General features: G+C 45.4%; 1 protein-coding gene across 1 annotated transcript in view; it reads left to right on the forward strand.

Moving 5' to 3' along the window:
• slc1a7b (solute carrier family 1 member 7b) overlaps positions 1 to 16,216 on the forward strand; it is a 138,844-nt gene that overhangs the window by 61,490 nt on the left and 61,138 nt on the right. Inside the window, exon 3 of the mRNA XM_064933238.1 lies at positions 9,193 to 9,408. Coding sequence (XP_064789310.1) covers positions 9,193 to 9,408 — 216 coding nt within the window. The remainder of the gene's footprint in view (positions 1 to 9,192; positions 9,409 to 16,216) is intronic.

The following is a 16,216-nucleotide window of genomic DNA, read 5'->3' on the forward strand; positions in this document are numbered from 1 at the left end:
GCAAGGAGGCCTACAAACCTGACTCAGTTACATCAGCTCTGCCAGGATGATTGGGCCATAATTCACCCAACTTATTGTGGGAAGCTTGTGGAAGGCTACCCGAAATGTTTGACCCAAGTTAAACAATTTAAAGTCAATGCTACCAAATACTAATTGAGTGTATGTAAACTTCTGACCCACTGGGAATGTGATGAAAGAAATAAAAGCTGAAATAAATCATTCTTTCTACTATTATTCTGACATTTAACATTCTTTAAAAAAAGTAGTGATCCTAACTGACCTAAAACAGGGAATATTCACTAGGATTAAATGTCAGGAAATGTGCAAAACTGAGTTTAAAAGTAGTTGGCTAATGGAAATCAGTTTACATAGTTCATAACCTTTAGGATACCAGACCACCACCATGTAATCCATCACAACTACATATCCAGAGATGCGACACACACAGAAACGCAGATATACACTCAGTGGCATCTAGTACCGGGTGGGACCCTCCTTTGCCTGAATACTTTGGGGCATGGAAGCGTTACTTAATTGGTATCAAGGGATGATTCCGCACACCAGGCAGGATGGGGCCATGGACTCATGCTACTTACGCCAAATCTAGACTCTGCCATCAGCATGAAGCAATATGACCAGGCATTGTTTTTCCACCTCCTCAATTGTCCAGTGTTGGTGATCGCGTGCCCACTGGAGCCACTTCTTATTGTTTTTAGCTGGTAGGAGAGGATCCCATTGTGGTCATATTTTGCAATAGATCATCTGTTACAAGGACCTTACGAGTTCTGCGTTCCGAGATGTCGTTCGGCACACCACTGTTGTACTGAGTCTTTATTTACCCGTTTGTGGCCCGCCTGTTAGCTTGCACAACTCTTGACATTCTCCTTCAACCTCTCAGGAACGAGCTGTTATTGCCCACAGGACTGCCACTGATTGGATGTTTTTTGATTGTTGACCTATTCTCAATAAACACTAGACTCTGTCGTCCGTGAAAAGCTCAGGAGGGCGGACGTCTCTGAGATACTGGAACCGGCGCGCCTGGCACCGCCAATCATACCACGCTCAAAGTCACTTAGATCACTCGTTTTTCCCATTCTATCATTTAATCGAACAGTAACTGAATGCCTTGATGCCTGTCTGCCTGCTTTATGTAGCAAGCCACGGCCATGTGACTCTCTGTCTGTAGGACCGAACCGTTTTTTTGTGTACCTAATAAACTGTCCACTGAGTGTACTCACCACACACACACATACACACACACACACACACACACACACACACACACCAAATGCTCTCTCAATCTCTCTCTCTCTTTTACTCATGTACTCATAAACCTGTAGGAAACATTCAAAAAGCATATTTTTCATTCGACCTGGCAGACTGCTAAAGCTATTGGGGGATGTATGGCAGTCACTGAGTCACAGTGACATCTGTATGTCTGGAATTATGATGATGAACGTCACTGTAGGGAAATGGAGTGGACTGATGCATATAGTGATGCACCACAAACGTCAGGAGGATAAGGATTGCAGATGTTCGGATGATTGAAACTCAACGAATATTGAATATTGCAATTATGCTTGGCTCAAGTTCATGATTTCACAGCAGTGCTGCAGATTGGGGCCAGAAAGGGTCTGTGGTTAAAAGGAGAATGGAATGTTCATCCCATAACGTGATGATGAGGCATGAGTTTATACAAAACAGAACGAGAATGGAGACTGAAAATGAGGATTAAATTCATGTACAGTACCAGTGAATATGGATGAGACCATCTGACAGTAAGCTTCAGAGTCATTGAGAGAGCATCTGATTTGTGTGTGTGTGTTCACTCACTGGGGGTCTCTATATGCCTGCTGCCCCTGAAGGAGAGCATAGAGGGATTATAGTCAGATCTTTATATTGACACATACAGTGCATTCGGAAAGTATTCAGGCCCCTTGACTTTTTCCACACGTTGTTACTTTACAGCCTTATTCTAATATTTACCCCATAATGACAAAGCAAAAACAGGTTTTTAGAATTTTTTGCAAATGTAATAAAAAAACGGAAATATTACATTTACATTAGTTTTCAGACCCTTTACTGAGTACTTTGTTTAAGCACCTTTGGCAGTGATTACAGCCTTGAGTCTTCTTGGGTATGACGCTACACGTTTGGCACAGCTATAATTGGGGAGTTTCTCCCATTCTTCTCTGCAGATGCTCTCAAACTATGTTTGATCGGGTTCAAGTCCAGGCTCTGACTGGGCCACTCAAGGACATTCAGAGACGGGTCCCGAAGCCACTCCTGTGTTGTCTTGGCTGTGTTCTCATGGTCGTTGTCCTGTTGGAAGGTGAACCGTCGCCCCAGTCTGAGGTTCTGAGTGCCCTGCAGCAGGGCAAGGATCAAGGATCTCTCTGTACTTTTCTCCGTTTATCTTTCCCTCGATCCGGACTAGTCTCCAAGTCCCTGTCGCTGAAAAACATCCTCACAGGATGATGCTGCCACCACCATGCTTCATCGTAGGGATGGTGAAAGGTTTCCTCCAGACGTGACACTTGGCATTCAGGCCAAAGAGTTCAATCAGATTGTGCACGACCACATGCTGGCACAAGGGCAAGTGCGCACACACACATCAAACTCTTACAATATTATGCCCACACACACAGACATAGCATGTACAGTACCAGTCAGAAGTTTGGACACAGCTACTCATTCAAGGGGTTTTCTTTATTTTTTACTATTTTCTACATTGTAGAATAATATTGAAGACATCCGAACTATGACATAACACATATGCAATCATGTAGTAACCCAAAAAGAATTAAACAAATAAAAATATATTTGAGATTTGAGATTCTTCAAAGTAGCCACCCTTTGCCTTTGTACATTCCTGGTATTCTCTCAACAAGCTTCATCCCATCATACCTTCTACGCTGTGCAATCCGGTTTCCGAGACGGTCACAGGTGCACCTCAGCCACGCTCAAGGTACTAAACGATATCATAACCGCCATTGATAAAAGACAGTACTGTGCAGCCGTCTTCATCGACCTGGCCAAGGCTTTCAACTCATCAAACATCATATTCTTATCGGTTTCTCTAATGACTGCCTCGCCTGGTTCATCAAACTACTTTGTAGACAGAGTTCAGTGTGTCAAATCGGAGGACCTGTTGTCCAGACCTCTGGCAGTATCTATGGGGGCACCACAGGGTTCAATTCTCGGGGCCGACTCTTTTCTCTGTATACATCAATGATGTCGCTCTTGCTGCGGGTGATTCCCTGATCCACCTCTACGCAGACGACACCATTCTGTATACTTCTGGCCCTTCCCTGGACACTGTGCTAACTAACCTCCAAACGAGATTGAATGCCATACAACACTCCTTCTGTGGCCTCCAACTGCTCTTAAACGCTAGTAAAACCAAATGCATGCTTTTCAACCGTTCGCTGCCCGCATCCGCCCGCCCGCACGACTAGCATCACCAGCCTGGACGGTAGAATATGTGGACAACTATAAATACCTAGGTGACTGGCTAGACTGTAAACTCTCCTTCCAGACTCATATTAAACATCTTCAATCCAAAATCAAATCTAGAATCGGCTTTCTATTTCGCAACAAAGCCCCCTTCACTCACTCCGCCAAACTTGCCCTAGTAAAACTAACTGTCCTACCGATCCTCGACTTCGGCGATGTCATCTACAAAATAGCTTCCAATACTCTACTCAGCAAACTGGATGCAGTCTATCACAGTGCCATCCGATTCTGTTACCAAATCACCTTATACCACCCACCACTGCGACCTGTATGCTCAAGTCAGCTGGCCCTCGCCACATATTCGTCGCCAGACCCACTGGCTTCAGGTCATCTATAAGTCTTTGCTAGGTAAAGCTCTGCCTTATCTCAGTTCACTGGTCACGATAACAACACCCACCCGTAGCACACGTTCCAGCAGGTATATCTCACTGATCATCCCCAAAGCCAACACCTCATTTGGCCGCCGTTCCTTCCAGTTTTCTGCTGCCAGTGACTGGAACGAATTGCAAAAAGCGCTGAAGCTGGAGACATATTTCCCTTACCAACTTTAAACATCAGATATCTGAGCAGCTAACCGATCGCTGCAGCTGTACATAATCCATCTGTAAATAGCCCACCCAGTCTACCTACCTCATCCCCATACTGTTTTTATGTACTTTTCTGCACTTTTGCACACCAGTATCTCTACTTGCACATCATCATCTGCGAATTTATAACTCCAGTGTTCATCTTCTAAATTGTAATTCTTCAGTACTATGGCCTATTTATTGCCTACCTCCTCATGCCTGTTGCACACACTGTATATACACTTTATTTTTTTCTACTGTGTCATTGACTTGTTTATTGTGTTATTGGCTTATTTATTGTTTATTCCATGTTATTCCATGTGTAACTCTGTTGTTGTCTGTGTCACGCTGCTTTGCTTTATCTTGGTCAGGTCGCAGTTGTAAATTAGAACTTATTCTCAACTAGCCTTACTGGTTAAATAAAGGTGAAATAGAAAATAAATAAAAAACGAGGTAGTAATTTTATCAATAACAGGTGAGCCTTGTTAAAAGTACATTTGTGGAATTTCTTTCCTTCTTAATGTGTTTGAGCCAATCAGTTGTGTTGTGACAAGGTACAGTAAAGGTGGTCTACAGAAGATAGTCCTATTTGGTAAAATACCAAGTCCATATTATGGCAAGAACAGCTCAAATAAGGGAAGAGAAATTACAGTCCATCATTACTTTAAGACATGAAGGTCAGTCAATGCAGAACATTTTAAGAACTTTCAGGTGCAGTTGCAAAAACCATCAAGCCTATGATGAAACTGGCTCTCATGAAGACCGCCATAGGAAAGGAAGAACCAGAGTTACCAGGACAATGACCCAACACACCTCCAGGGTGTGTGAGGGTTATTTGACCAAGAAGGAGAGTGATGGCGTGCTGCATTAGATAACCTGGCCTCCACAATCACCCGACCTAAACCCAATTGAGGGTTATACTGTATGGGAGCATTATACTGTATGGGAACTCCTTCAAGACTGTTGGAAACGCATTCCAGATGAAGCTGGTTGAGAGAATGCCAAGAGTGTGCAAAGCTGTCATCAAGGCAAAGGGGGGCTACTTTGAAGAATCTAAAATCTGAAATATATTTTGATTTGATTAACACTTTTTTGGTTACTACATGATTCCATATGTGTTATTTCATTGTTTTGATGTCTTCACTATTATTATACAATGTAGAAAATAGTAAAAATAAAGAAAAACCCTTGAATGAGTAGGTTTGTCCAAACTTTTAACTGGTACTGTAGCTGAACAATTACTTATCTGAAGTTACATTCCTCCTCCATTTACATGCATTCCATGCCCCGTTGAACCAAACCAGCACGCACACTGACAACACGACTGACTCAGTCTCTGCACCAAACCAAACTAGCACACTGACAACACGACTGACTCACTCTCTGAACCAAACCAAACCAGCACACTGACAACACGACTGACTCACTCTCTGAACCAAACCAAACCAGCACACTGACAACACGACTGACTCACTCTGAACCAAACCAAACCAGCACACTGACAACACGACTGACTCACTCTCTGAACCAAACCAAACTAGCACACTGACAACACGACTGACTGAACCAAACCAAACTAGCACACTCAACACGACTGACTCACTGAACCAAACCAAACCAGCACACTGACAACACGACTGACTCACTCTCTGAACCAAACCAAACAAGCACACTGACAACACGACTGACTCACTCTCTGAACCAAACCAAACTAGCACACTGACAACACGACTGACTCACTCTCTGAACCAAACCAAACCAGCACACTGACAACACGACTGACTCACTCTGAACCAAACCAAACCAGCACACTGACAACACGACTGACTCAGTCTCTGAACCAAACCAAACCAGCACACTGACAACACGACTGACTCACTCTCTGAACCAAACCAAACTAGCACACTGACAACACGACTGACTCACTCTCTGAACCAAACCAAACTAGCACACTGACTTCACGACTGACTCACTCTCTGAACCAAACCAAACCAGCACACTGACAACACGACTGACTCACTCTCTGAACCAAACCAAACCAGCACACTGACAACACGACTGACTCACTCTCTGAACCAAACCAAACCAGCACACTGACAACACGACTGACTCACTCTCTGAACCAAACCAAACCAGCACACTGACAACACAACTGACTCACTCTCTGAACCAAACCAAACCAGCACACTGACAACACGACTGACTCACTCTCTGAACCAAACCAAACTAGCACACTGACAACATGACTGACTCACTCTCTATCATTACCTAACTGCAGTCTTTCAGAAACCAATGAACAGCTAACTGAATAGCTGTCTACAGGTTATTAGAGAGGACATTAACTGAACCTTCTTTCAGCAGGTCATGGTACAGGGCTATAGGCCTCTCAGTTGAAAGAATGGAATGCTGAGTAAAGTACTATATTTTCTACATTAATTGGTTATAATGACATATTTCATACAGAACATTGACTCATGAAAAGGATATTTGAACAGTGGCCAGAGCATGGCCTGGTAATAAAAGGAGAATAACTCTTAGGACACAATAAGGTGAAATTAAGCCTTCATTATCCCTTGATAATATAATGCACTGTATGCCATTTAGCAGACGCTTTTATCCAAAGCAACTTAAAGTCATGCGTGCATACATTCTTGGGGGCAATCAAACCCACAGTCCTGGAGTTACAAGGGCCATGCAACTGAACCATCCAATTGAGCTAAGGCCTAGAAGGCTATAAAGATGCTTCAGAAATGATTCACAGGGCCATGCAACTGCAAATGTCATGCTATACAGTGTGGCAGGGTGTTTTAACAATCATGACGTTACAAGGGCCATGCAACTGAACCATCCAATTGAGCTAAGGCCTAGAAGGCTACAAAGATGCTTCAGAAATGATTCAGAAGCAAATGTCATGCTATAAAGTGTGGCAGGGTGTTTTAACAATCCTGGCGTTACAAGGGCCATGCAACTGAACCATCCAATTGAGCTAAGGCCTAGAAGGCTACAAAGATGCTTCAGAAATGATTCAGAAGCAAATGTCATGCTATAAAGTGTGGCAGGGTGTTTTAACATTCCTGGCGTTACAAGGGCCATGCAACTGAACCATCCAATTGAGTTAAGGCCTAGAAGGCTATAAAGATGCTTCAGAAATGATTCAGAAGCAAATGTCATGCTATAAAGATGCTTCAGAAATGATTCAGAAGCAAGTGTCATGCTATAAATGGGGCGGCAGGGTAGCCTAGTGGTTAGAGCGTTAGAGCGTCTGCCCCTGAACAGGCAGTTAACCTACCGTTCCTAGGCCATCATTGAAAATAAGAATTGGTTCTTAAACTGACTTGCCTAGTTAAATAAAGGTAAAATAAATAAAATAAAGATGCTTCAGAAATTATTCAGAAGCAAATGTCATGCTATAAAAATGATTCAGAAGCAAATGTCATGCTATAAAGATGCTTCAGAAATGATGCAGAAGCAAATGTCTATAAAGCTATAAAGTGTGGCAGGGTGTTTTAACATTCCTGGCGAGTAAATTCCTAGCTCACCTGTTTCCAGGTTTGTCACAAATAGCGGAGAGGACCGTCACAGGCTGAAAAACAATCCTCCTAAGGCTACTGGACTTGAATGAACCAGTCAAATGTGTTCATCAAAGGGGTGCATTTGGACCGGACCAACAGCCATCTATTGCTGCAGTGAGCGTGTGTGTGTGTCTTTGTTTAGGGTCTCTCTCCCATTGCGCTCTCTGCACTTTCACTTTGGCAGTCACTTGGTGAAGGTTTCTGGACTAGAAGTTACTGAATGCAACAACCATGTCACTAACAAACACAGTCATTGGGTGGTGTCTCCCACATTTACTTGAACGGCGTGCTGGGAAATATGCAAATACAGCTTTACAACCTACAATGTTAACGCCCCCCCCCCCTCCCTAAAACAAAAAAAGTGTAACGGCATCACCTCTAAGAAAGTGTTCATTTAAGTCTGAATTTGCATCCATGGTGTTGCCGTGTAGTATCCAGATGTTCTGCAATAACTGTAGCATTTTAAAGGGACACATTGTCTTCAATCTGTCAAAGCCATACTGTGATCATAGGTACTGTTAGCTTATAATATATTTATGAACTTTGAAAGCTGGATAGATTGTTGTAAAAATGGTGTCACTGTCTCTGTCAAATATCACTATATAATGAATGCAATATACGGACCTGAAGTGGAATACGTCATAAAGATCTGCCAAGTATTGACAAATGTCACTTTACGCATGAAGACCTGCCTCAAGCCTAATCAGTGTGTGTGTGTGTCTCTGTCCCTCCCTCTCTCTCTCTCTTTCTCTCTCTCAACCACTCTTTCCCCCATCCCCCCCTCTCTCTCTCTCTCTCTCTCTCGCTCTCGCTCTTTCTCTCTTTCTCTCTCTCGCTCTCTCTCTCTCGCTCTCTCTCTCTCTTTCTTTCAACCACTCTCTCCTCCCCCTCTCTCTCTCTCTCTCTCTCTCTCTCTCTCTCCCACTCCCCTCTCTTTCTCTCTCTCAACCACTCTCTCCCACCCGTCTCTACCCTCTCCCGCTCCCCCTCTCTCTCTCTCTGTCTCTCTCTCTCTTTCTCTCGCTCTCTCTTTCTCTCATCCACTCTCTCTCTCTCTCTCTCTCTCTCTCTCTCTCTCTCTTTCTTTCATCCACTCTCTCCTCCCCCTCTCCCTCTCTCCTCTCTCTCTCCCTCTCTCTCTCTCTCTCTCTCTCTCACCCTCTCCCTCTTCCACCCCTCTCTCTCCCCCTCTCTCCCTCTCTCTCTCCCCCCTTTCTCATCCTCTCTCTCCTCACCCCGTTCTCTCTCCTTCCCTCTCACTCCCTAACTCTCTTTCACCCCCCCTCTCTCTATCTCACCCATCTCTCTCTACCCTCCTCACTCTCTCCCGCTCTCTCTCCTCACCCTCTTTCTCTCTCCCACTTCTATCTCCTTCTCCTCTCTCTCATCCTCTCTCTCCTCCCCCTCTCTCACTTTCTCCTCCTCTCTCTCTTTCTCTTCCCCCCTCCTTCTCTACCTTTCTCTCTCCACCCCCACTTTCTCTCTCTCCCCCTGCCTCTCTCTCTCTTTCTCTCTCTTCTCCCCCTCCCTTTCTCCAGTCTGATGTCAGGGCTAGCAGCCCTAGATGCTAAGTGTTCCAGCAGACTGGGCCTTATCACCGTGTCTTACTACCTCTGGACCACCTTTGTAGCAGTGGTGGTGGGCATCATCATGGTGTCCGTCATCCACCCTGGAGGAGCAGCCCAGAAGGAGGACTCCGAGGATAGCGGCAAGGCCATCATGAGCTCTGCCGACGCCCTGCTTGACCTCATCCGGTAAGATGGCCTACCCGCTCACCACCCACACACCGACCCAAACACACACACACCACCTACCCACCCATCCATCCATCCACCCACCACCCACTCACAATACAATCACCCTCCACCCACCCTTTAGCACTTACTCATTCACACATTTTAAGTCTGTGTAAACCAATGCACTTCATTTGGATGTTCGCCTGAAGAAAACATGTAGAAAGTAAATAGAGTAATTTGTACTGTACTAGCGAGCAATCATGTGCGCTGGCCTGAGAATTTGAAATATTTCAAACAGTATTTTAACCCAGGTCTGCTGCTGAACATGCTCATACAGTACATGTACATACTATCACCAGTCAACCTTATTAACCCTACGGATAAAGACAATGAGCCAGGACCCCACAAGATGGTGTTGATTCACTGTACTACATATTCTCACGTTCAGAACTGAACTTAGCGATTGAATCGCAGATGAGATTAATGATATATCTCAACAGCTAGGCTATCTCTGTCTGTGGAATATTAAAGACATGGCACTATATTCCCTTAATAGTGCACTACTTTTGAACAGGGCCCATAGGGATGTAGTTAAAGGTCGTGCACTATATATAGGGTGCCATTTGGAGATCAACCATGGTTCAGAGGCAATCACCTTGAGTATTACATTTTTATTTTGTTTTTCTGTCAGGACCCGGTTACGAACCTGGGTCTCCGGAGTGAGAAACAGTCGCTTAACCAACTGAGCCACGAATAGTCAGCAGAACCCAGGCCAAATCCTGACATTTTCTGCTTCTTTATGCTCTAAATGTGTGTGGCCTTGTTACAGTCAGCCAGCCATACACTTGTATCTTGAAAGTACTTCAGTGAAATGATAACAGTTAAAGTGATGCGTCCGAATCTTCAGCTGGATAGATGGGTCTCTCTCAAAATAAATGTTTTGATGGGGCAGACCCCACAGCTTGTACATTGTGATATAATACAGTGCTCTTAGAGCATGTTGTGGTATTTGGTCATGTTGCCATTGGCCGTTTGAACTGTTCAAACCGAGAGAGACTTAATTTGAACTGCTCTCTGCTAAGGATAAATTTAAGTCACTAACGTCAATGCTGCACAGTGAAGTAGCCTAGCCTGTACCCGTAACAGTCCACTCTCCACTGGAGACATACCTCTTTCTAGATACATCCCAGCAGTGTCATTGTATTTGCCCCAAATGGCACCCTATTCCCAAAATAGTGCCCTATGGGCCCTGGTCAGAAGTAGTGCACTATAAACAGAATAGGGTGTCGTTTGGGATGCAATCATTATGTCATGGTGTTAGAATAACAGCATGCACAGCACCAAGACAATTAATGCTACACTCCCCTATGTATTTATTTGGACAGTGAAGGTGAAACGTTTAATTTGGCTCTATACTCCATTTTGTATATGATATCAAACAAAACAGAATGTCACCTTTTATTTGAGGGTATTTTCATGCATATCTGTTTTACTGTTTAGAAATTCAAGCACTTTATGTATCTAGTCCCCCCATTTGAAGGCAGTGGTGTAAAGAACGTAAGTAAAAATACTTGAAAATGCTACTTAAGTAGTTTTTTGGGGTATATGTACTTTACAATTTATATTTTTGACTACTTTTACTTTTATTTCATTACATTCCTAAAGAAAATTATGTACATTTTCCCTGACACCCAAAAGTACTCGTTACATTTTGAATGCTTAGCAGGACAGGAAAGGTGTCTAATTCACACACTTATCAAGATACCAAAAAGATCTGGCGGACTCACTAAACACTTTATTTGTAAATGATGTCTGAGTGTTGGAGCGTGCCCCTAGCTATCCGTAAATGATGTCTGAGTGTTGGAGCGTGCCCCTAGCTATCCGTAAATGATGTCTGAGTGTTGGAGCGTGCCCCAAGCTATCCGTAAATGATGTCTGAGTGTTGGAGCGTGCCCCTAGCTATCTGTAAATGAAAAAAACAAGAAAATGTTGCCGTCTGGTTAGCTTAATATAAGGAATTTGAAATGAGTTGTACTTTTACTTTTACAATAACATTTACTTTTGATACTTAAATAGTTTAAAACCAAATACTTTTAGACTTTTACTCAAGCAGGATTTTACTGAGTGACTTTCACTTTTACATGAGTCATTTTCTATTAAGGTTACTTTACTTTTACTCAAGTATGACAATTGGGTACTTTTTCCACCACTATTTGAAGGTGTCAAATTAATTTGTAGTGCATTGTTGGAAGTACACACTTAAGATAAGCGTTACAGTGGGGCAAAAAAGTATTTAGTCAGCCACCAATTGTGCAAGTTCTCCCACTTAAAAAGATGAGAGAGGCCTTTAAACTAGTACATTTAAACTATGACAGACAAAATGAGAAGAAAAAATCCAGAAAATAACACTATAGGATTTTTTATGAATTTATTTGCAAATTATGGTGGAAAATAAGTATTTGGTCACCTACAAACAAGCAAGATTTCTGTCTCTCACAGACCTGTAACTTCTTCTTTAAGAGGCTCCTTGTAACGGCTTTCGTCTGGTGAAGGAGAAGCGGACCAAAATGCAGCGTGGTATTCTTGATACATGTTTAATGAAGATGAAAAACGAATAATACAAAAACAACAAACGGAACGTGAAAACCTATACAGCCTATCTGGTGACAACAAACACAGAGACAGGAACAATCACCCATGAAATACTCAAAGAATATGGCTGCCTAAATATGGTTCCCAATCAGAGACAACGATAATCACCTGCCTCTGATTGAGAACCGCCTCAGGCAGCCATAGACTATGCTAGACACCCCCAAGACAAAACACACCACAAAAAACCCATGTCACACCCTGGCCTGACCAAATAAATGCAGACAAACACAATATACTTCGAACAGGGCGTGACAGAACCCCCCCACCCCTAAGGTGCGGACTCCCGGACGCACATCAAAACAATAGGGAAGGGTCCGGGTGGGCATCTGTCCATGGTGGCGGCTCCGGCGCGGGACGTGGACCCCACTCTATCAATGTCTTAATCCCTCCTCCTCGCATCCTAAGATAGTCCACCCTCGCCGCCGACCATGGCCTAGTAGTCCTCACCCAGAACCCCACTGGACTGAGGGGCAGCTCGGGACTGAGGGGCAGCTCGGGACTGGGGCAGCTCGGGACTGAGGGGTAGCTCGGGACTGAGGGGTAGCTCGGGACTGAGGGGAAGCTCGGGACTGAGGGGAAGCTCGGGACTGAGTGGAAGCTCGGGACTGAGGGGAAGCTCAGCACTGAGAGGAAGCTTAGCACTGAGAGTAAGCTCAGCACTGCGAGGAAGCCCAGCACTGAGAGGAAGCTCAGCACTGAGAGGAAGCTCAGGCAGGTAGTTGGATCCGGCAGATCCTAACTGGCTGGCGGTTCTGGCAGATCCTGGCTGACTGGCGTATCTGGAAGAGTCTGGTTGACTGGCAGATCTGGAAGAGTCTGGCTGACTGGCAGATTTGGAAGAGTCTAGCTGACTGGCAGATCTGGAAGAGTCTGGCTGACTGGCGGATCCTGGCAGACTGATGGATCTGGCTGCTCCATGCTGACTGGCGGCTCTGGCTGCTCCATGTAGACTGACAGCTCTGGCGGCTTCTTGCAGACTGGCAGCTCCTTGCAGACTGGCAGCTCCTTGCAGACTGGCAGCTCCTTGCAGACTGACAGCTCTGGCTGCTCCATGCAGACTGACAGCTCTGGCTGCTCCATGCAGACTGGCAGCTCTGGCTGCTCCATGCAGACTGACAGCTCTGGCTGCTCCATGCAGACTGACAGCACTGGCTGCTCCATGCAGACTGGCAGCTCTGGCTGCTCCATGCAGACTGACAGCTCTGGCTGCTCCATGCAGGCTGGCAGCTCTGGCTGCGCTGAACAGGCAGGAGACTCCAGCAGCGGTGTAGAGGAGGAAGGCTCTGGCAGCGCTGAACAGGCGGAAGACTCCGGCAGCGCAGGAGAGGAGGAAGGCTCGGGCAGCGCTGAACAGGCGGGAGACTCCGGCAGCGCGGGAGACTCCAGCAGCGCAGGAGAGGCGAGGCGCACTGTAGGCCTGATGCATGGTGCTGGCACTGGTGGTACTGGGCCGAGGACACGCACAGGAAGCCTGGTGCGGGGAGCTGCCACCGGAGGACTGGTGTGTGGAGGTGGCACTGGATAGACCGGACCGTGCAGGTGCACTGGAGCTCTTGAGCACCGAGCCTGCCCAACCTTACCTGGCTCGATGCCCACTCTAGCCCGGCCAATACGAGGAGCTGGTATTTACCGTACCGGGCTATGCACCTGCACTGGAGACACCGTGTGCTCCACAGCATAACACGGTGCCTGCCCGGTCTCTTTAGCCCCCCGGTAAGCACAGGAAGTTTGCGCAGGTCTCCTACCTGGCGTAGCCATACTCCCTGTGAGCCCCCACCCAATACATTTTTGGTGCTGACTCTCGGGCTTCCTTGCCAACTGCGTTCCCTCGTATCGCCGGCTCCTCTCTCCGGCTGCCTCTGCTCTCCTAAGTGCCTCCACCTGTTCCCATGGGAGGCGATCTCTTCCAGCCAGTATCTCCTCCCAAGTGTAACAACCCTTGCCATCCAAAACGTCTTCCCATATCCATTCCTCCTTTCGCTGCTCCTGCTGCCGCTGCCTGTCACCACGCCGCTTGGCCCTGTTGTGATGGGTGATTCTGTAACGGCTTTCGTCTGGTGAAGGAGAAGCAGACCAAAATGCAGCGTGGTATTCTTGATACATGTTTAATGAAGATGAAAAACGAATAATACAAAAACAACAAACAGAACGTGAAAACCCATACAGCCTATCTGGTGACAACAAACACAGAGACAGGAACAATCACCCACGAAATACTCAAAGAATATGGCTGCCTAAATATGGTTCCCAATCAGAGACAACGATAATCACCTGCCTCTGATTGAGAACCGCCTCAGGCAGCCATAGACTATGCTAGACACCCCCAAGACAAAACACACCACAAAAAACCCATGTCACACCCTGGCCTGACCAAATAAATGCAGACAAACACAATATACTTCGACCAGGGCGTGACACTCCTCTGTCCTCCACTCGTTACCTGTATTAATGGCACCTGTTTGAACTTGTTATCAGTATAAAAGACACCTGTCCACAACCTCAAACAGTCGCACTCCAAACTCCACTATGGCCAAGACCAAAGAGCTGTCAAAGGACACCAGAAACAAAATTGTAGACCTGCACCAGGCTGGGAAGACTGAATCTGCAATAGGTAAGCAGCTTGGTTTGAAGAAATCAACTGTGGGAGCAATTATTAGGAAATGGAAGACATACAAGACCACTGATAATCTCCCTCGATCTTGGGCTCTACGCAAGATCTCACACCGTGGGGTCAAAATGATCACAAGAACGGTGAGCTAAAATCCCAGAACCACACGGGGGGACCTAGTGAATGACCTGCAGAGAGCTGGGACCAAAGTAACAAAGCCTACCATCAGTAACACACTACGCCGTCAGGGACTCAAATCCTGCAGTGCCAGACGTGTCCCCCTGCTTAAGCCAGTACATGTCCATGCCCATCTGAAGTTTGCTAGAGAGCATTTGGATGATCCATAAGAAGATTGGGAGAATGTCATATGGTCAGATGAAACCAAAATATAACTTTTTGGTAAAAACATTCTCGTCATGTTTGGGGGACAAAGAATGCTGAGTTGCATCCAAAGAACACCATACCTACTGTGAAGCATGAGGGTAGAAACATCATGCTTTGGGGCTGTTTTCTGCAAAGGCACCAGGACGACTGATCCGTGTAAAGGAAAGAATGAATGGGGCCATGTATCATGAGATTTTGAGTGAAAACCTCCTTCCATCAGCAAGGGCATTGAAGATGAAACGTGGCTGGATCTTTCAGCATGACAATGATCCCAAACACACCGCCCGGGCAACGAAGGAGTGGCTTTGTAAGAAGCATTTCAAGGTCCTGGAGTGGCCTAGCCAATCTCCAGATCTCAACCCCATAGAAAATCTTTGGAGGGAGTTGAAAGTCTGTGTTGCCCAGCAACAGCCCCAAAACATCACTGCTCTAGAGGAGATATGCATGGAGGAATGGGCCAAAATACCAGCAACAGTGTGTGAAAACTTACAGAAAACATTTGACCTCTGTCATTGCCAACAAAGGGTATATAACAAAGTATTGATATAAACTTTTGTTATTGACCAAATACTTATTTTCCACCATAATTTGCAAATAAATTCATAAAAAATCCTACAATGTGATTTTCTGGATTTTTTTTTCTCATTTTGTCTGTCATAGTTGAAGTATACCTATGATGAAAATGACAGGCCTCTCTCATCTTTTTAAGTGGGAGAACTTGCACAATTGGTGGCTGACTAAATACTTTTTTGCCCCACTGTACATGTAGGTAGAGGTAAAGTGACTGTGCATAAATAATAAACAGAGAGTAGCAGCAGTGTAAAAATGGGGGTGGAGGAGTCAATGCAAAAAGCCTGGGTAGTCATATGATTAGCTGTCCAGGAGTCTTAGGCTTGGGGGTAGAAGCTGTTAAGAAGCCTTTTGGACCTAGACTCGCTCCGGTAAAGCTTGCCGTGCGGTAGCACAGAGAACAGTCTATAGAGGTCCTGGATGAAAGGAAGGTTGGCCTCAGTGATGTACTGGGCCGTACGCATTACCCTCTGTACTGCCTTGCTGTTGGAGACCGAGCAGTTGTCATACCAGGCAGTGATGCAACCAGTCAGGAATCTCTCGATGGTGCAGCTGTAGAACTTTTTGAGGATCTGAGGACCCATGTCAAATCTTTTAAATCTCCTGAGGGGG

This window comes from Oncorhynchus masou, chromosome 24 (genome assembly GCF_036934945.1).
Source record: "Oncorhynchus masou masou isolate Uvic2021 chromosome 24, UVic_Omas_1.1, whole genome shotgun sequence".
Taxonomy (NCBI): domain Eukaryota; kingdom Metazoa; phylum Chordata; class Actinopteri; order Salmoniformes; family Salmonidae; genus Oncorhynchus; species Oncorhynchus masou.